Here is a 21091-nt window from a genome sequence, read left to right as displayed (position 1 = left end):
GAGGCTGACAAAGCTGGGATCAATCTCCCATTCTCGTGCCTTGCAGTTTCTTGATCCTTATCTGCAGGAAAGATCGTTGAAGGAAGGATAGATTAATCAGATAGTGATTTCCTTGATGACAACCAGATTGCTGCACAATGGGTCCTTACCCATGTTGCATGTCTCGCAATTTGATGTGGTTGTTGAGATCCACAAGGAGGAAGAGCTCACTGGTTGATGATCAACCTGCTGCTGCAATACAAGGTGCCCACTAGAGGGATTTTGGGGGAGAGGGTCAACTTGTTGGTTTGTTTAGTGTATTCTAATGGTTAATTTGTAACCATTAGATCTTGACACTAGTGCACATTAGCAGTCCTCTAGCATGTAGTTGCTCTTTGATTTTTCAGTTCATGACATATTAGATCAGAATGAATTTCAGATATGCAAATATAACTGGAGGGAGACAACACCAAAAAATTTAAAGAACAGAGCAAAACAGAGAAAATCTACTGTTACTTCCATACTCAGCTTCTAGTTTTCAAAATGTCCATTAAGGAAATGTACAAAGCTTGAACTTATCCAGTATCCAAACTTACAAGGAACTATTACATATGATCTTTTAAATTGTTAGACCTAAAATTCTCTAGCTGTGGTCTCAATGGTTATCTCCCCACTACTTATACAAATAAAAGAGAAAAAAACGAAATTACCACCATTATCAAGGGAGGGAGAGAGGAAAAAGAAGGAAAAAAAAAAAAAAAGGTGATCCAATAGGTCATGTTTCTTTAAACAGATCAAGAAGAGTAGGAACCTTGAAGCCTTCATTGCCTGAATCTTGTTCTGGATTGTCCATAGGAAGTTGCACTGACCTTTCAATTGGTGATTCAGATAAAACAGGAGAAATTCGAAAGGAATGGTCAAATTGGGGATTATCATAGATCTCAAAGACTGTCTCTTGCTTTTCTGGGAACTCTATAGTCTCCTGATTCAGTGAAGCTAAGGAATTGGTTCGAGTTAAAGTGCCTGAACCAACTGTTACAATTTCATCTGTCTCATCTATTGTTGAATCAAGAGAACACACTGATCTTGCCACCCCAGGATGCGAATGTTTAGACCTCTCTTTTACTCTTTTACACCAACTATGGAGTGAATCTCTAACACTCTCTGCAACCAAGGCTTTCTTACACTTGGATCCCATCTGAAAATAATACCAAGAACAAAGCAAGAATTGTAATGTTATCATATTCATATGTGTCATTATGAGATATAAATCACATGACTCCAAGCAGTGCCACGTTAATAGATGTTGAACATGAAAACTAAAACAGAAGCACAATCCGAGACTCAAATTTATCACCTGACAGTTTCTCAAATTCTTTCTAGTCTGAAATTCCAAAAATTCACAATATATAACAATGAAAACTACAAATATAACTGATTTATTAGTTCTAAGTGTATCTATAACTTGATTCAGCCATGAAGTACAAGATGAGGACCAATTTCTATATTCACAATGAGATCAATTAAATTCATAGTCTGATACCCCTAATTGCACTGGCATAGATCCAAATAACACAAATTAGAAGCCTAAAGGAATCCCCATAGAGCTTGAGATGAACTCTATATGGAGATTTTTTTAAGGCTTCTCATATAACAGAACTCATGGAGAAGTTGCAAACTGAAGCATGCAAGGACTGAAACAATCTCCTCAGGCTTTTTTATTGTGATTTCACAAGGGTGATTTCACAAGGCCATGATTTCAGTTAAATACAAAAAGAGCAATGCTGATTCATACTCTATTCATCAAGTGGTTTGCTAACAAGGACACTATTCTCATAGTTTATGTAAATCAAATTGTGGTCGGACAGAAATGATGGTGAAAAGATCTCTTATCCAAAGAGCTTCTAAGGACATGCGTTTGAAATAACAGATTAGAATCTTCATGTACTTGCTAGGATTGAGGTTATCCGTTCTTCAAAGCACATCTTTCTCTCTCAAATGAACTATGGATCCCTTTTCAGGGACTGGTTTACTGGGTTGCCATGTGATACACCTATGGAGCCTACCATGTACTGAAGAATAAAGATGGTAACCAGTTGATTTAAGGCTGCTATCAAAGACTAGTGGGAAAGTTGATGCATCACTCAAAATACTAGACCAGACATCGTGTTTGTTATTAGTTTGATCAGTCAAAACATGCATGATCACCATTCCACTTATAGGGCGGCTCTACACTGCATTCTCATGACTCGAAGTCAACCCAAAGAAAAGGGGCTGTTTTGTACCCACATAATCATCTCTGTATTGAAGCCTTTTCTTTCTAGGTGGATATACTTCAGAATATTGTACATCTATAGGAGGTAACCTTGTCACTTGGCACAGCAAGAAGCAAAGTGTTGTAAGTTTGTAACAAGGTATAGCACTAAAGCAGAACTTCAAGCTATGGTATGACGTATAGGTGTTTGTGAGTTACTGTGACTTCAAAACTAAATCCAAGATCTTACTGGTTTTCTTCATCTCCCTTTCATGTCTTATACTTGTACTGTGATAACAAAGCTGTAATTAGTATTGTCTATGATCTAGATCAGCATGATCAAACCATGCAGGCGGAGATTTGAAAGATTTGTATGCCTTTTGTGAAGACAGATGCTCAGTTAGTACTTCATCGATAGGGTTGATTGCGTAATTATTTAATCCTATTTAGTGCCAGTTGGGCAAACATGACATATATGCACAAACTTTAAGGGGGGTGTTGAATTATGAATCCCACAAGGATATTTTAAGGGTCTAGTTTCACAATGAATCAAGCTAGAGAGGTAACCATCATGATTTTGTCTTCTTTTATTATGAATAAAGAGGTGTCATCTTATTAGACACTGTAAAGGATAAGTCTTTGAATTCAAATTCAAATTTTGAAATTTCGGAAACTCTATCTCAACCTCTCCCTGCACCCGAAACCTTAGTAGACACAAAAGCATTGAAAACTACTAGCTGTTATTAGGAAATTATATCAATATTTCATCAGGTAGCTGACACATTTCTTTATCTCATAATGCTTGTAACACATGGAAGTACATTCAAGACAGGAATAATCAAGCTCAGGAAATCCCGTTTCCATTTTTTTAATCTCTATGGACTACAGTTTAAACTGACAATCAGAAATTAACATCAGGAGTAGGCATCAAAGTGGCAAACCTGAGTGACAATAACATTGAGAGGCACTGTATAAGAGCTACACCAAAACTGAACAAGTAACCTGCAATCCAAAAACAAATAAAAGAAAAATGATATAAAATTAAAATTAAAATAAAAAAAAGGTACATCCTTGCAGGTTGTTGGTTGGTTCAATTCTATTAGGAGTTTTGGTTCATGTAATTTTTTATTTCTTGTTCCCCAAGTATGGGTATTTGTGTAGTAGTGCTCTTTTCACTTCAATATAAATAAAGGTCTTGGGATCACACTGATCAATTAAAACCATTCTTCCACAATCAACTTTCTCAACATGGTATCAGAGCCAAAAGTCAATAAAAAAGAAAAATAAGAAGAAGAAGAGAATTCAATTCTTTCTCTTGGAAAAAAAGAAGAAGAGAAGTTGATTCTCTCTTTCTGAACTCACCACCAACATTGTCGCTGCTCCCTAGATCCACCACCGCCACAGCAACCTGCAAATAATTGAAGAACCATCGATCGCTCCACCTTAAGATCCATCGCCTCCAACAGAACCCTCGACTAGAACCATCGATCGCCTCCACCTAAAGATCCATCCCCTCTAACAGAACCCTCAACCACAACCATCAATTGCCTCTGCCAGAACCCCATTCCAGAACCATCACCCCGTTCTAGAAGGCGGTGACTTCTAGTTTTTTCTTTGTCAAAGGTAGAATGTTGACTTATAGTTCTAAACCAGACCAAGCAGATTCCATTGAACCAACACGGACTAGACCAGCCCAACCCTAACCAAACCATGTCTTTGTTTTTTCCTTTCTAACCTACGGTTCCATTAGCCCCAAAAAAAATTATTGGTCCTTATCTTATGAATCCTATAAATCCCTAGATGTATTTGGCTGGTCAGGTTATTGTTGGAAGAGGACTTGTTGGACACATTACGAGCACCACTATCAAGCCTACCACCAAAGTTGTTTCTCACGATAAATGGATCTCAAATGACTCTCTTATTATGTCAATCCTTTTGAATTCCATAAATTCAAATATTGTCTGTGGATACCTATTACTTGATACTGCAGCGCAGATCTAGAAGGCTACTAAAAAAACACATGGTCAGTTGGGGAATGATGCAAATGTTTATGAGCTATAGAAGAAGCTTCATGAGACTACCCAAAAGGAACTGATTGTGGCCCAGTATTATGCTGAGTTGTGATCTCTTTGGCACGAGTTAGATCATTATGGGAATTATCAACCCACTGATCAGGATGATGTGACTGCTTATAAGAAGCACGTTGATAAGATTCGAGTAAATGACTTCTTGGTTGGTTTGAATGTGGAGCATGATCAGATCAAGGTACAAGTATTAAGTCATTCTCCCTTTCCTACACTAGAACAATATTTAGCCCTTGGTCAGTGTGAAGAAAGCCGTGGATGAGCCATGCTTCATGCTCCTATTGTGGAGAAATCATCCCTACAACCTATTAGCACCAAATATGATTTGACCAAAGAGATTGTCAAGTGTGAGCACTGTCACAAACCATATCATACAAAGGCCAACTATTGGAAACTCCATGGGAAGCCTAGTGATTTTTTAAGCAAAAAATGGAACAAAGAAGGGAAAACCGAAGACTAATCTTCCTAAAACAATTCCTATAACACCCTCTGCAGACATTGGTTTTTCTTAGGACAAATTAGCTACTTTGCGACGTATTCTGCAGTCTTCTACTGCTGGTGTAGCCTTTACTACTGCTTCCTCCACTATTCATACCAACTCCTACTTTACTACTTCAAGTAAAACTTTTATAAGCTTCCATGTTTCTTCGGTTTCTACTCCTTGGATCATTGTGCAGGAACCACAAATCATATGACAAGTTCATCCTCTTTTTTCTTACATTATTCTCCAATTTTTTAGAAATATAAAGTTTGAATTGCTTATGGTTCTTATTCTTGCATTGCTGAAAAAGGGACCATTCAGCACTCTCCATCACTTTCTTTGTCTAAAGTTTGTATATTCCATCCTTCTCTACTAACTTGCTTTCTATAAGTAGTCTTACACATGACTTGAATTGTAAAGTGAATTTTTTTTCCGTCCTATTGTATTTTCCAAGATCTAATAACGAGGAAGGAGATTGGACGTGGTAAACTAGACAATAGACTTTATCTGCTGGAGCTGATTGGAGGAACTTCTGCTCTAGCTACATCTTCTCATTAGGTCCATTCGGTAATGTCAGATCTTCATCAATGGCATCGTATGCTAGGTACCCTCCTCCAAGAATTCTTAAGAAAGTATTTCCTAATTACTTTCTTCTTATAATAAAGATGAATTTTTTTATAAAGCCTGCATTTTTTAGAAGCAGACTTGTTTTACTTATTTACCTTCTCTTCATATAGAAAATATATTCATTTTGTGTTAATTCAGCCTGATGTGTAGTGACCCTACCGACGTGTGTCTATTATTGGCCATAAATACTTCATTATTTTTATTGATTGTCATTCTCATTCTATATGGATTATCTTTTTAAAAAAATGTGGTTTTCCAATGTTTTCGTGATTTTCATAATAAGATTAAAACTCAATTCAATGCCACTATGAAGATCCTTCATAGTGACAATGGTACAGAGTATATTGATGGTGAATTTCAGAGATATCTCTCTAACTCTAGCATAATACACCAGACCAGTTGAGTTGATACAGCTACCCAGAATAAGGTTACAGAAAGGAAGAACCAACATCTATTGGAGATAGCCCGTCGTATTATAATTGCTATGAATGTTGTTGACCAATACTGGAGTGATACTATACTCACTGCCTCTTACCTTATGAATAGGATGACCAGTACAGTACTTGGGTTTAAATGTCCTAATGAGATTCTCTAGAGAGACTCTTCCTTTGTTATTCCCCTAAAGGTATTTAGATGTGTGTTATGCCAGAATCACAGCCCACCAAGTTTGTTCCCTGCAGCCTACGTTGTATATTTCTAGGGTATTCTATTACTCAAAAGAGGTACAAATGTTATCATCCTCCTTCCAAGAAAACTATTATGTCTATTGACGTAATTTTTAATGAGTTTTGCCCTTACTATACACCTCTCCAAGGGGAGAGTCCTAGAGAAGAGGTGTTCTTTCCAACTCTAGACCTTCCTATCACACATATAAACTCCCACATACCACCATAACACAACTTAGGAGCTCAGGAAGAGTCTCCTGACCAAGGGGAGACTTTGACCAGTATACCTGAGAACTCTAATTCTCTCCCTCCATTTTCTAAACTTTGCGAAGAACCTAATCAAGGGCAGACCGCTCCTATGAGGCACGCTATTGAGGTGTTTCAAAACAAAATTGACCAAAATAAGAACGTGTAGACTTATCAGAGGAAGAATTACAATCGGCCAAAGCAGGTGGAGAAAATTGACATATACCACTTCAGCCCCTTGCTTCAGAATCAGATTCTACTGTTCCCCCTGAGGTATCTTCTTATGATCTTCCTATTGCTATTAGAAACGGAGTTAGATCTTGTACTTAGCATCTCATAACTAAATATGTTTCTTATAACTCTTTGTCTAACTCTTATCGTGCTTTTATATCCTCTTTATTATCTGTTTTTGTTCCTAAAAGTTGGCGGGAAGCCTATGTTGATAAGAGATGGAAGGCAGCTATGACAAAGGAAATGCAGGCAACGAAGAAAAATAATACTTAGGAGTTGAGTTCACTTCCTCCAGGAAAAAAAAACAATGGGTTGTAAGTGGGTGTTTGTGGTTAAACAGAATATGAATGGTTCGGTCAACAAGTTGAAAGACAGACTAGTTACAAAAGGGTTTACCCAAGCCTATGGGATTGATTATTAGGAGACTTTTGCCCCCCTATTGCAAAACTGAACACTGTCACAGTCCTGTTGTCTGTAGTTGTGAACAAAGATTGGAACTTGCACCAACTAGATGTAAAGAATGCCTTCTTGCATGGAGAGTTGAAAGAAGAAGTCTATATGGAGATCTCACATAGTTTCTTTGATGACAACACTGCAAAGAAAGTTTGTCGGTTGAAAATGTCAATTTATGCGTTGAAACAGTCTCCTAGATGCTGTTTTGGATGCGCCCAAAAGGCAATGACCTTTATTAAGTACAAGCAAAGCAATACTGAGCATATATTGTTTGTCAAGAAGTCAAGTACCAATATCACACTTCTCATTGTTTATGTGGATGATGTTGTCATTACAGGGAATGATGGGGAGGAAATACAAAGGTTGACGGACTTCTTCACAAAGAGCTTGAGATTAAAAATCGGGGAAGTTACAGTACTTCTTAGGAATTCAGGTGGCTTGATCAAAGAAGGGTATATACCTATCTCAGAGAAAGTATGTTCTAGATGTATTATCAGAAGTGGGAATGCTGAGGTGTAAAGCAATTGATACCCTTATTGAAGCTAGAGCTAAACTTAAGGAGGAGGGAAAACTAATAGACTAAGGAAGATATCAAAGACTAGTAGCGAAACTTATTTACTTGTCTCACACCAAATCAGAAATTGCTCACGCCGTGGGGATAATGAGCCACTTCGTGCATGATCCATATTCAGCTCATATGAAGGTTGTTACCAGAATACTGCATTATTTGAAAGAATCTCCTGGAAAATGAATACTTTTGTCACCTACTGATAATCTAAGGATAAAAGCATACACTAATACAGACTAAGTCAGGTCTCTTGAAAGGAAGTCAATTTTAAGTTACTGTACCTTTGTTGGAGGTAATCTAATTACTTGGAGGAGTAAAAACCACAATGTGGTAGCTTTATCTAGTACAAAAGCTGAGAATAGAGCTATGGTTCATAGAGTTTGTGACCTATGGTTGAAAGGTTTACTAGAAGATATTGGAGTTCAAGTTCCAAACCCTATGATGTTGTATTGTGACAACAAGGTTGCCATTAATACTGCCAATAATCCTGTGCAACATGCTCATACTAAGCACATTGAATTGACATACTTTTTGTCAGTGGAAAACTAGAATAGTGGCTGATCTGCATGCCTTTTGTGAGGTCTAAAGACCAAGAGGCTGATAATTTCACTAAGGGATTGAAGGAAGGAGTTCCTTCCTATTGTAGGCAAGTTGGGCATAAGTAACATTTATGCCTCAACTTGAGGGGGAGTGTTGGGTAGTTCAATAATTTTCTATTTTTTGTTGCCCAAGTAAGGTATTTGTTTAGTAGTGCTTTTTTCACTTAAATAGAAATAAAGGGCTTGGGATCACTCTGATCAATTCAAGCCATTGTTCCACAATCGACTTTCTCAATACAGGCGCATTATCAGAACACTAAAAACCTTGAGATAAATATAGCTGATGGACTGGTAGTTTTCACAAAAAGATCATTGTTCTAGTATCACAATTGTATATTACTCACAAGATTTAAGTGACCTAAGGTATTGGGAGAGGTCAAGATGCAAAGAGACATAACAAGGCAACCCTAGTTGTCAAAGCACCGGGTGCAAAGGCAGGTCACCTTGATAACTATGCTTAAATATAATTGCAAAGGCTTTTATTAATCCTAAAACTAAAAAAAGTTTTAGGACTAAAAAAGATTTAGGGTAATCATTTCCTCAAAGACCTAAAGCATAGCTTCCTACGCAAAAGACAACGAACAAATACATGTACATTACATGTTAATTCATACCACAATCTTACATTCTTGCTCAAAAAACTATCATTCTTCTTTTTTTTCTTTTTCTTTTTCTTTTTCTTTTATTTTATTTTTTGGGTTGCGACTAAGGGTAGGGAGCTTACTCATTATATGATTACTAATGAACTGGACAAAGGAAGGGTTCCAACTATTACTCGGCATAGTTCAAGGTCTCGCGAGATCTCCCTAAGATCTCAATTGAGATCTCAATATTTTGTAAAACCAAGTCGAATTCCTTTGCAAAACCCAAAAAATTCCCCATCTTAGCCAAGATCTTGGTTCGACAGGGATCTCAGTTCGAGTCTTCCATTTAAATATGAGTTCTCGACGAGATGAGACGAGATATCTTGTCGAGTCGAGACCCTCTCGAAATCTTTTCTTTCCCAATTGCTTTGAGTTCATTTTTTGTCAGGTTTTTATGACAAAAAATTGTCGGATCTTCCCTTACACTGTCAACACTCTATTCAACTTATCTACAAAAAAAAAATCAACTAGAATCAAGTGATTTTGAAGCCATTCTTCAAAGGTGTGTTTCCTCCCAAATTTCTTCTTCTTCTTTTTTCAAATAATATGTTCTACTTCTACACAGGTATTTGAGTGTGGATTAAATGTATGTTAAATATCTTTGTCTGATCTACAACTTCAAGGAACATAAATTTTTTCATTTTTTTTATTCATTTATTTTTAGAATTTTTTGAATTAAAAAATATATTTTGTAAGAAACAAATTAAAAAATAATGAAAATTAAGGTTCAAGAGACACTTGATTGTGTATTATATAGATACCCCCAAGTGCCTTGCTGCCCCTCATGTGAGGGATGCTATTCTTGATGACTTGATGGAGTTGGTTGAACAGCAATAGAGGACTTGCAGGAACTGGGTCTAGTGGAGTTGGTTCTGATGTTGATGCTAGTGGAGCAAGAGTTGGAGAAGGAGAAGTTGCCTAGTCTCTTAGTCATTGATTTCATTTCACCCTTGTACTCATGATGCTTGTAGCCTAATATTCTCATGATGTTGTAATGTCATAATATGGAATGGTGAACAACTAAACATTTTGATGTCTATTATCACTTTAAATCTTTACATTTTCATTTACATCAATTAATGATCTGTTATTTCACGTTTTACAGGTTTGTATGTCCATTCCTTCAGCTTTTCAGTTTCAAAGCTAGGGTCGAGTTGAAACTCAAATATATACTTGTTTTCTCATAAATCTAAGCCACCATTGTGTTTAGAAGGCCAAAAATAGACTACATAGCAAGTTTCAACCCAACTTGAGCCCTAAAACCCATCAAGATGAGCCCTCAAGTTCACTTGAGTTGAGCAGAATTTGTTTACCAGATCTCGGCCAAGAATATGGTTTTCTGGCAGGCCGAGATCTAGGTCAAGACCGAGATCTCATACTATGTTATTCAACATGCCTCTCAAGACTTTGAAGAGTATATGTTATACTACTACAGTGGTGGAACTAAATCCTTGGATGCGACTTGGAAAGCCATTTGCTTTGATGTTTCTGCTAGGCTTCAGGTAGTGCCCCATCCCCCAGTTCCCAATGCCCCAAGGAATAGGCTCATTGTTGTTACTTGTGGTCTCGGTTCTCCCCTCCAGCCCACTGTTAAAGGCTGTTTTTTCTCTTCTTCTGTTGTACATTCTCTCCTTTTACCTTTCCTGGGGTTTTAGTAATGATAATTTATTCATTAAAAAAAAAAAATCAGAGGCAGACGCATGAATAGGACTTCCAGAAGTTTATGAGGTAATTTAGAGTAACATTTCGAATCTGGTGGACATTATTAGTCCTCTTCAAACAAATTTTCATATTTTTTAGCTGTTCTCATCTTATTCTATTTCAATATGAAGATAATTATTATAATCAAAATTAGCAACACTCCTTAATGACATACTGAAATTACACACCCATATGTGTGGACAGTAAAGAAATAAAGTTAAATATATCATAACTCCATTATTAGATCGAATTTGCAAATTACTTACTCAACACTGTTAATCCCACTTAGATCTTAACATTGTCATTCAACCACACAAACTTCGTTTATATGTTGTCTTCAATGACCACATTCAGCTCCATACATGTATTGTTGGTTGTTCAACTGTCTCATAAAATTTTCCTTCAAGTTGAAAGGAGACACACCACACAATACCACAAAAGTATATTCCCTCTCTGCCTCGAACACATTTGATCCATGCTGTTTTAATTCTTTGTGCAACTGCATCCTCTAGTTCACCTTTTCAACAAGTAAACACACACCTACAATTGTCCCTTGGCCTTATCTCTGTACCAATTAATTCACTACATCACATTCAATCTTAAAAAGGGAAAATCCAGTGCCGAAGGCTTCCACACAAGCAGAGCCCTAGGGGCATTTTTCCTACACAATGTTACCCCCAACAGTTTTTTCTAAGAGGCTGTTTCGATACCTTGACCTTAGGCTACAACTGGTGGTCCAACCGACGATTGCACCAAGGCCCACCCCTATCACTTCCAATCCTACTGTTCCTAAATTTACTTTGTTAATTTTCTATTTGTCTTATAACTTCTTGATTGGAAAGTAAATCTCAGCTCCATTTTTGCTCTATCCACAAAAACTACATCAAGGGGAAAAAAAATATACCAAGGGACAGGATGTTGATTGTCCATGGTAGGGATGAAATTGATCCTTGACATGGATAAATGAGTAAATTAAATAAACTCAAGATTGTGAAAAGGTTCATTAACAAGCATTTAGAAAGCAAGAATAACTCACAATGCAGGAATCATACAGATCAGTGTAAGATTAACAGAGTAAAACAGTGCATGTTTCAGCAATTCATCTGAGTGCTTCAATTTACAAGTAAAAGTATTTTCTAAAGAAAGTTGAGAATTATTGATGTTATTATCCCACAACACAATTTTAATTTTTTTTAAATGATGAAAGAAAAGTTTACATGCAAAATCAAAGCAATATTGATGGGTAGAAACATACCCAGAAATTAGGCGAATGACAATCATACTATGATTCTTCATGAAACATGATCGTTGCTTGAAACCCCACTAGACAAACAAATAGCCAACTAAAATCAATTCACAAATAGTGGGAATATAATTTAGACTACCAACTAATCTTACAATAAGTATCTCAAATGCAAAATGATTTGGACTGGACTAGTTCATAGCTGTTCAGAATATGAGGTGTCGCAAAACGGAAAACAGGACATGGATTAAACATACTGCGCAAAAACAAAACTAACTGCCAAATTTTCACCATGATTCTGTTATCCATTAACAGTAACACTTTCAATTTCACATAAGAATTTTCATCTATTATATATTCTATATATATTCCTTTCACCCTACAGTAAAGCAGGTATTGAGCCAGCAATTGTAGAAATTACCCTACAGAAGAGGAAGCTGAGCATACTAATATACTATCAACACCAACTGAATCAATTGTTGCCATGAAATTTGTCTCTAAAAGAATGAGCCTCCACCTAGATTTGGAAAGGGAAGGGAAGGAGTATACACAGTCCAATAGACATTGGATTATCTTGAAGTAGAATGAAGAACTCTGTAACCTATTCCAATGCATTTTAAGTCGGTCATTAGACTCATTATTAAAGATAACTTTTATAGGGAGTTAAACCTAGTTTCTTTATTTAAAAAATAAAAAATAAAACAAACTAGTAATAACATCAAGCACACGCTTATTTGAACTCTGTTATAGAATGATCATGTAATCTCCATTTTGAGAAGGCCACTTTGCATAAGTGACCCCGATATTTAACTAGATCCTCATTGGAAGGTTAATCAACTTTGTAAAATTATTCAGCAAGAAAGTTATAAACAATGTTTTCTGGGAATGTTATGCGATGACTCTTTGATGGAAGTGCCATTGATTTGCCACTCGGAAAAATCCCAATGCCTCCAAGAGTAAAATTTTTGCATGCACCATATAATTGTGGGAGTGTTTATGGTGGAAAACATAGTTTTGCCAATTCTTTTTATTTAAATACCACAATTGTACAAAGCAATGTTGAAAAACAGCTTTGGCTTTTAGGGTCATTTAGAAACTTTTCAAGATCCATGAATATCCGACCAAACATGCCATAAGTCCCAAATGATCTTAGATAATTAACAAAAATCAAGCCACATGATATTCTCTCTCTCTCTTGGTCATCACCTTGCATCATCACATTTAAACTAAACCACCCCCTGCCCCTCCAATAAAAAATAACAATAATTATAAGGTAAATGTAAATCTATTTGTCTACTATCAACCATACCGTTAATGAGAACTTCTATGACCAGGAACTGGTGCTCAACGAATCAATGCTTTTTATCCATATTACTTTTGCTCTCTAATTTAAACATGCAGAAACTTAAATCTGTAGTCCTACCACTAAAGATGTATATGGTATCCTATCTTACCAGCGACCAGATAAAAGTTGCCATCTCAAACGCGTTCTGCATGTATAGTACCAAACATGAGAATTACTGGAATAATCAAATAAAATAGTCATGGAGAACCAGCTCAAAAGCAGATAAAGGATTATGCAATATTTTCACCTGGAAGGAGATGAACTGTATCAACCATAACAGAATATCTGGCTTTCCAAACCAAAAGAGACCATCACGTGGCTTTACTTGTGCCGTGACAGCAGGGCCAGTTGATTCAGAAATTTCAAGAGCTAATAGCGACACAATATGTTTGAGTTTTGTACCAACCAACATCACCAGCTTTGACATGTGTTACCAGGCAAAAGGTATTTTAAAGTTAATGATCAGAACTACATTTAATTGAAAAAAAAAAAACAAAATCAACTTATAGTAGTAGAATAAAGCAGAAGAGTTAGGACACTTACAATAACGGGGATGAAGGACAGCCAGAAGTAGACATTAAGCCCTGCCACATGAAGATGAATTTAGCAGTTATTATATGAGCAGTAAAGCATAATTCCTCTTCAGTTTCCTCAGTTAGAAGATACTTTACCATGAATATTTACAAAGATGCATAGTATAGCATAACCCCATAATGGCCAGCTGCAAAATTAAAGAAAATATCATTTTAACATATTTGGAATGGTGTATTCCCAACTACCATAGCCTTCAAAATTTCATTCATCTTAAGAAACCTCAACATAAAAATACTTGGTGAAGGATCCTGTCTTTTGCATGACAATCGAACCAGATATTAAAACAAGAGAACATCCTTCAACATCGCTCTACCACGCTTTAGAGGCAGTGGAACTAGAGACTGAGAGAGGAACTCAACAAGTGCCAAAACAAGTAATAAAGGTTCTGAACATTGCTCATAGTTCGATCTCATGAACGAATGGATAACATAAAAAATAGCACAGCATGAAGAAAATTCAATGCACTACCATAGTCTTGGAGTACCTCTACGGTTGACATATATTCTAATTTCTAACTGGCAAGAAATCAATACTCCCATCCCCCTTTTCTCTAGTGACAGAAAAGAGAAAATATAAGGCACCATCCACTAAGAGGCTGTTCATCATAAATTTGACATTGGATGCAGTAAAGATAATAGAAAGCAACAAAATAAGTAAACAACCTAGAATCAGTGTGAAAGGACATACCTGATACCTACTATGCCATGAAATTTATCCTCCATGCTCCGTACCATATATTTATGAAAATCATAGGAAAGTGGCAATTTGTGATTCTGGGAGAGGAAAATGGGAGTTATTCAATAATATGAAACAAACAATGTTAAGTACGGAGATAGTTACATTCAGAAGTAACAATAAGCAGTGCTTGCCTTAATGTCAACAAACAACAGGACTGGATACTGAACTCCAATTCTAAGAGTACAGAAATACTTTCTATGCAAAGGTTCTCAAAATGATGTTAAAAGGTTCCTGAAGTTTTCATTAACTCTAAGAGAAGTGTTTGTTGAATTAACATAAGATCATACAAATAATATGGTGTGAAATTCCAACAGCAAGAGACACAGCCAATCAATTACATAAGCAAGCAAGTAGCACCTATGAAGGAACAAAGATGGTAATATCATGCTTGTGTCCAATTACAAGTTATTCATTCAATAAATCCAGTTATACTGCATGCACCATCGCAGTTATACATTTCATTAGTATTAAAAATGGGATAAATAACTCTCTTGCATAGTTTCATTCATTTAGTTCTAACGCAGGGAAAAACAATAGAATTCCTTCTTAGATAGATCTCAAGAGGTTTGCGCATCTGAGAGAGACTTATAAATTACTGTAACATGAAGATAGTGAATCAGTGAATGACTAATTGAAAAGGTGATCAATTTATTCTAGTTAAGTAACTCAATCAGCACAGTAAACTGAGAACTCACAGTGATGAAACCCAACCGTAATGCCATGTAATCAGACTTCTCAATAGAACTCTTGAACTGACGAAGAAAGCAAAGCTGCACTAAAAATGGTGAATGATCAACTTGATTATGCAGTACACCTCTATACAAGATATTATACCAATAAAGTCAAAGTAAAAATCAAATATAAAGAAACAGATACAAATTTAGTCAACTAAGAAATAAATGCCTGCAACCAGACTCAACACTTTCTTTCTAGAGAGACATCAATAAATTTAATTCACTCAAAAAACACTTAGAAAGTAATCAATTGAGATGTCATTCATACGGCTGATTTCCAAATGAAGAATTAAGAAGATTCAGAACATTTTTCTAGCATAGGATCAGAAAAAAGAAAAAGAAATTTAACCAATAGATGCACATGTATAGACGTAAACCAGTCCAGAACCTGGCCACCCAACAAGAGAGAACTGTAACAGAAGAATTATAGTAGGTAACAGCTTCAATTTAAGAGAGTGAAAGGAAAATTTCCACTAATTCTACCAAATAAAGCTTAACTCTGTTCTTTATATAACAATTCACCACATACTTCCAGACTTCCTCATAGACCTCGTATAGAAATTCATAACCAAATGAATTGTGGAGGCAAAAGCAAGAAGCTCAACAATAACTGAATACAAATATACAGAAATAAAATTAAAACAAATTAATAGAAGCATGGAAAATCACCATCCAAATGAGAACCCTGCTCCTGCTCCATGGATGGGATGTGTGATGGAAGACAAAAGTGGTCTGCCGCCTCATCACCTTGTTACTTCTTGCTATATCACCAATTTTTATATCAATAAAAATCATAAGAGAATCACAGTTATATAACTATGGTGCAATTAGGGAGATGGAACTAATTTGGAAGAAAAAAAAAGGATACAGATTAAATCAACACAAGTACAATATAGAATCTGCCAAACATTAAAAGAAATCAAAACCACAATTAGTTCTAATGGATCAAGTGATAAATCAACTATATGTACATATTCAAGGACCAGCAAGATGCCTCTGTCAATATTAGAACAACAAGGAAAACAGGATATTTCCAGCAAGATAATATAAAGCCACTAGAGGGTGACCTATCCCTTTTTGGTTAAGGATGGTAGTTTGTAGTTATGATACTAGAATAGCCCAAAAATCCCCAAAAACCACAAGAGTGCAGATACAAGTAACAAGCCTTTCTCCCCCCCCCCCCCCCTCCTTCTCTATGTATGATTTCAAATAACCCAACAACCCCCACCCGTGGCCCTCCTAGGGTCCTAAAAAAACCCAAAAGTAAGGAAAGGAGGGAATGCTTTGAGTATAAAAAGACAGCAATATATTCGGCTGGGCCATGGTAACTTCCCACTGTGTCCACTGCAGGATGCAAGGTTCTGTCGATTTGCCCTAAGAGATTACTAAGACAAAAGACGACATTTGCAGCCTGGGACTCCTTATGGTGACTCCTTGCTCCTCCTTGATAAGTTGAAATCATACTTGAGCATCTCCTTCTACATTGACAGGCCAATGGAACCTGGTCTTCCTCATGAGTTTGGTGAAAGTCAAAGAATTGGTCGACTCGACAAATTCAGGTAATTGGATCCCCCTCTCTATTGAACATGGAAAGTAAAGCTTCAACATCTTAGGAAGATAGGTGCCTGCAACTCACACATGTTGTTCCCATGGTTTGGCCCCCATGACTACAACCTCCTTTCTCCACGGTTTTAATAAGTCTCACATTGCTCTTTATTGCTCCTTATTGCCAAACAGATTATGTAGCCTCATGTTGAGTCGCAAATAATTTCTTGCATACAGAATTACGAACAAGCTGTATATATCAACTTCAAATTGCATAAGCCATTCCACAGCAAAGCCAGGCTTTGGTAGCAGTTTATACAGTTGAGGTCACAGGACCAAGTTTGATGACTCCAGGTTCAACGGCCTAGGATATAATCCTTTGTTAAGTACCTAAGTTCCCTTTTGTCCTTTTTTTCTTTCTCTTACCTATTTTGACAAGTGATAAGAACAAAGGCTAATGAAAAGTTATTTCTAGGGTTTCAATCTGCTCATTCCCCAAGCCATTACAACCTAGACATATTTAAATACCATACAACAACCCATCCACTATATATTAGGAGTACCAGTCACAATACTTATTTATACTCCTCTAATATTCCACTATTTGCATTAATCTCCACCATTCCTCAAAAGTTGGAGCTTGCTCAATGTACACGGTTCTAAGAACTAAACAAACAACTCAGATGAACTGACACATGGAAAACCACTAATAAGGTTACTTACACGTTTCTCACTCAATAGCACTCACAAGGACTTTATTGAAGAAAAGAATAGGAAAAACATACATACATGACACACTCCATGTCAATAAGTCACAGACCTGGCAAATTTTCTTCAGGCACCAATCTTGCCTGGTTTTCCCATTTCCTCCAGCTGTAAATCTGCACTGATGGTATACCAAGTGAGAAACCATGAAAAATAAGCTGTCATGTTACAATATTTTTTTCACATCTTAAACTACTAAAAAATTACCGCAACAGAAGCAATGGAAGGGGAGAAAACTATCACTAATGTATCATGGGATAATTGATGAGAAAATGTGAGGTTCTCTGAATTGATTTCAGGATGATTTTGCATGTATGACTGATCTTTGAGCTTGGTTTCTCTGTACATTTCTCTTATTTGAACGAAGATTGAAAAAGGGAAGTCAAAGTTCTAATTTGATGCAAGAAATGTGGCAAGATTAAATCGGTGAACTAACCCTTGATCTTTCTCCAGCTCGTTGAGTATTAGGTTTCACTACTTTAAGAATGTGCATAGAATTTCTAGAAATAGCTACAAATCAACGTAGGGGTTCTACCTTGACCATTGATAAAGCCACTGTAACACAGCTATATAATACATGAGTGATCCCAAGTACAAACAAGAACCGATGGAGCTGCTCAAGACCTTCATATGAAACAAATGGTTCCCGACCCTGCAAGGCAAACAAGTGGAAGTGTAGCCACTCAATCCACCATAGCATCTAACAAACATTAACCAAGAACTGAGCAACTTACCTCCCCACATTGATGAGCGGAAGATAAACTATTGATTTCTTGTACAGAAAAATCCGTCAGATTCGAAGAATGCGCACTTAAAATTCCTATATTGTCATAATCCTTCTGCGAGCAGAGGAAGAACCGACTGTCGAAAAGTCTTGATTCAACACAAATCTCAGAAATCCTCCTAGCCCATTGCCCCAGCAACAGAGATATAAGCCCAAGCAGCATTAGCTCTGAAAATCCACCAACCAAAAATTCCACATACCCAGTTCAAACCGTTACAAAGAGTCGATTCAAGTTCAACACACAGATAAAACACAAACAAATAGAAGCTCATTCACACACTAACCTTCTTTAATCTTCTCTAGAGAAGCAAACAAAGCCTTCCTTCTTGTCTTCTTTAACCACTGAGAGAAATAAAAATAAAGAAATTAAAAAAAAAATAAGAAAGGTATCACTATCAACCCAGACGAAGTACTGAAGTGAACACACATTATACACCTTTCCAAAACGGTAAATGGATCGTTCAACCAACAAGCAAGCCATAACCATCACAGCCGTCACCGTAGCAACAGTCCAGGTTGGAGTCTCGGCCAGAGACCGTTCCCGAGTTAAACTACTAGCCATTTTCTCACATCAATCCCTCAAAAATATCACACATTCTTGGACGAAAATCAAAACCCAGAACCCAAGTTGCAGCAGAGAAGTATCGAAAATAGTAGAAGAAGGAAATGAGAGAATCTAATGCAACAAGTCCAAAGCAGAGTAGCAGACCACAGTCCAGTTCACTAGACCTTCATGGATTCTTCCTAAAACCCATATTTTAATGCTTCTCACTTGAAATTCGTCGAACGGAACCATTTCCAAATGCGTTGGACTTGCTGCTACATGTCACTTTCGCAGTTACGCAGTTAGAGCCAACACCACATGCGAGGAGAAAAGAAAATAACCCTTAAGATGTAGCTACTCGCTAGCAACATTGTTTATTTGGAAAGGAGCTGTTTTGATTCTTTTGAAACATATTACAGCCTTGAATCAAGTCATTCTTGTCTTGTTCGTTCTATCTGCAATCCTGTTGGAAATTGGAAACAAATTTAGAAGTTCATAAATCCTCTAAATTTAGATGGACCAGTCCACAACACTTGGTACTTGGGAGAAGTGACTTTTGTGTATTTTCTGTCAATAAAATCGAAGTAAATAAAAATAGAAGTGCATCAATCAGACAATTTTTTTAAATGGGTTCTGAGGCCGATTTAGATTATTTTTCTATGGCTGACAGAGGTTGGGATTGAAGCAGAAGCTGCAGAACTCCATTAATTGCACCACCCAAGGAAGAACCTCAATGATTTTGAACTCACTCCTTCTATGATCCCTCTATATGTTCATTGCATTGGAATATCATCGGGTTGGGGAAAATAAAAGCATATAATTATGTTTCACGTGGCATCAAAAAGAAATCTGTTGCAACTTGCAAGTGAGATTGTGATTTTTTTTCAAAATAAATAAACCAATATGGTTTCAGGTTAATTAATGATTAATTAATAAAACCTTAAAATATCACATCACCCATGTGAACCACAATGCAACGCGTGGTGTGAATATAATTGTCGTGGTTGTGTTTCTTTATTTACACCAAAAAAAAGTTGAGTTTCTTTACCTTCACCGTTTTTTTTTTCTGAGATTTGTTTTTAAAAGAAGAAAAAAGGAGTTGGTGATGTTTGGAGATTGAAGAATTTAAGTATGTTAGTTCGAATATTAGGTATCTTTCTTTCATCTTTTTGGAAAGGGGAGTTAGTCCTACGTTTAGCTTATTAGTTTAACTTACGTGCAGTCAATGACAGTGTAAATTGGTATTATTTTCATCACTCCCATTTCTTTCTGTACATAAATGACATTTTATCACGAGTTTTCGTTCTTCATCATGAATGAGTAGAGAATTAGGTTCTCTTCACATCTCTCTATCACATATTTAAGAGGAAATCCTACTTCTGAGTACTAACAAAATGGCTCAAAGATAAGCCCTCCTAAATATGTGATGAAAATATGTATGGAAAGCATAGTCTTCTACTGCAGGTTTAAAGGATACAACTTCATCTATCATTGCTTGTATGGATATTTGCACCGACTAACATGTACACATGAACATGATTTTGTAATAACAATATCTACAAGGCTTCATAATGTCATGTGGCAGTTTAGGTAGGAGACAGACTCTATCAAAGTATAACTAGTTAAGTCCTACATATAATAGTAGCTTATGAATTGTTAAGAAAATAAATATTATATCTAGAAGGGGGAAAAGAAGTTTTCAATTTCGAAAAAATATCCAAAAGTAGTCAATGTTTAGGTTGGAAAATATTCTCTCTCACATATTGGATACTAAGGAGACTTCATGTCATGGGATCCATCTGGGATTTCCCTCCACTGTTAGTAAGTCCAACCCTCAAGTATTTCCATATCTTCATGAGAGAATGCAAAGTAAATTCACTAGGTGGGAAAAAAAAGTTGTTGACTGGTGTTGGGGAAAAAATTCTAATTAAGGCAATAGTCATTGCCTTCTCAACTTATGCCATGTTAAATTTTCTTCTCGCATCAGAAGTTACATCCACATTGACAAGTCAAATTAAGGAATTTTGGTGAGAAAATAAATATAAGAATGGAATTTGTTGGGTTGGTTGGCAAAGGCTTCCATTAATAAAAAAGTGAGTGGCTTAGGGTTTAGGGGTTTGCAGTGATTTAATTAGACTGTTCTTGCCAACGTATATCTTGTACATGGATGTCTACACTTTATAAAAAAATCCACATTCAAAATTGAGTACGGACCTCTGCAAAACATATGACAAACTTGAATTGATCTTTTGTTGGGAGACTCTCAA

At 36.4% G+C, this 21091-nt stretch overlaps 1 protein-coding gene across 1 annotated transcript; it reads right to left on the bottom strand.

The window, feature by feature from the left end:
• Positions 1–457: 457 nt before the first annotated feature.
• MLO4 (Seven transmembrane MLO family protein) lies at positions 458–19113 on the bottom strand. Its single transcript, XM_089152563.1, has 15 exons — positions 18717–19113; positions 18565–18622; positions 18231–18448; positions 18032–18148; positions 17552–17612; positions 15856–15947; positions 15148–15222; positions 14402–14487; positions 13792–13841; positions 13664–13704; positions 13368–13538; positions 13230–13265; positions 11788–11855; positions 3175–3235; positions 458–1177 (listed from the first exon to the last, which is right to left on the bottom strand). Exons 1-15 carry the CDS (start codon positions 18840–18842, stop codon positions 755–757), a joined length of 1683 nt encoding a protein of 560 aa, XP_089008689.1. The 5' UTR covers positions 18843–19113; the 3' UTR covers positions 458–754.
• Positions 19114–21091: the final 1978 nt, after the last annotated feature.

The sequence above is a fragment of the Hakea prostrata genome, chromosome 4 (assembly GCF_041222555.1).
Source record: "Hakea prostrata isolate BN-2017 chromosome 4, UWA_Hpros_2, whole genome shotgun sequence".
In the NCBI taxonomy this organism is placed as follows: Eukaryota; Viridiplantae; Streptophyta; class Magnoliopsida; order Proteales; family Proteaceae; genus Hakea; species Hakea prostrata.
This window is presented reverse-complemented; position numbering and strand designations above follow the sequence as displayed.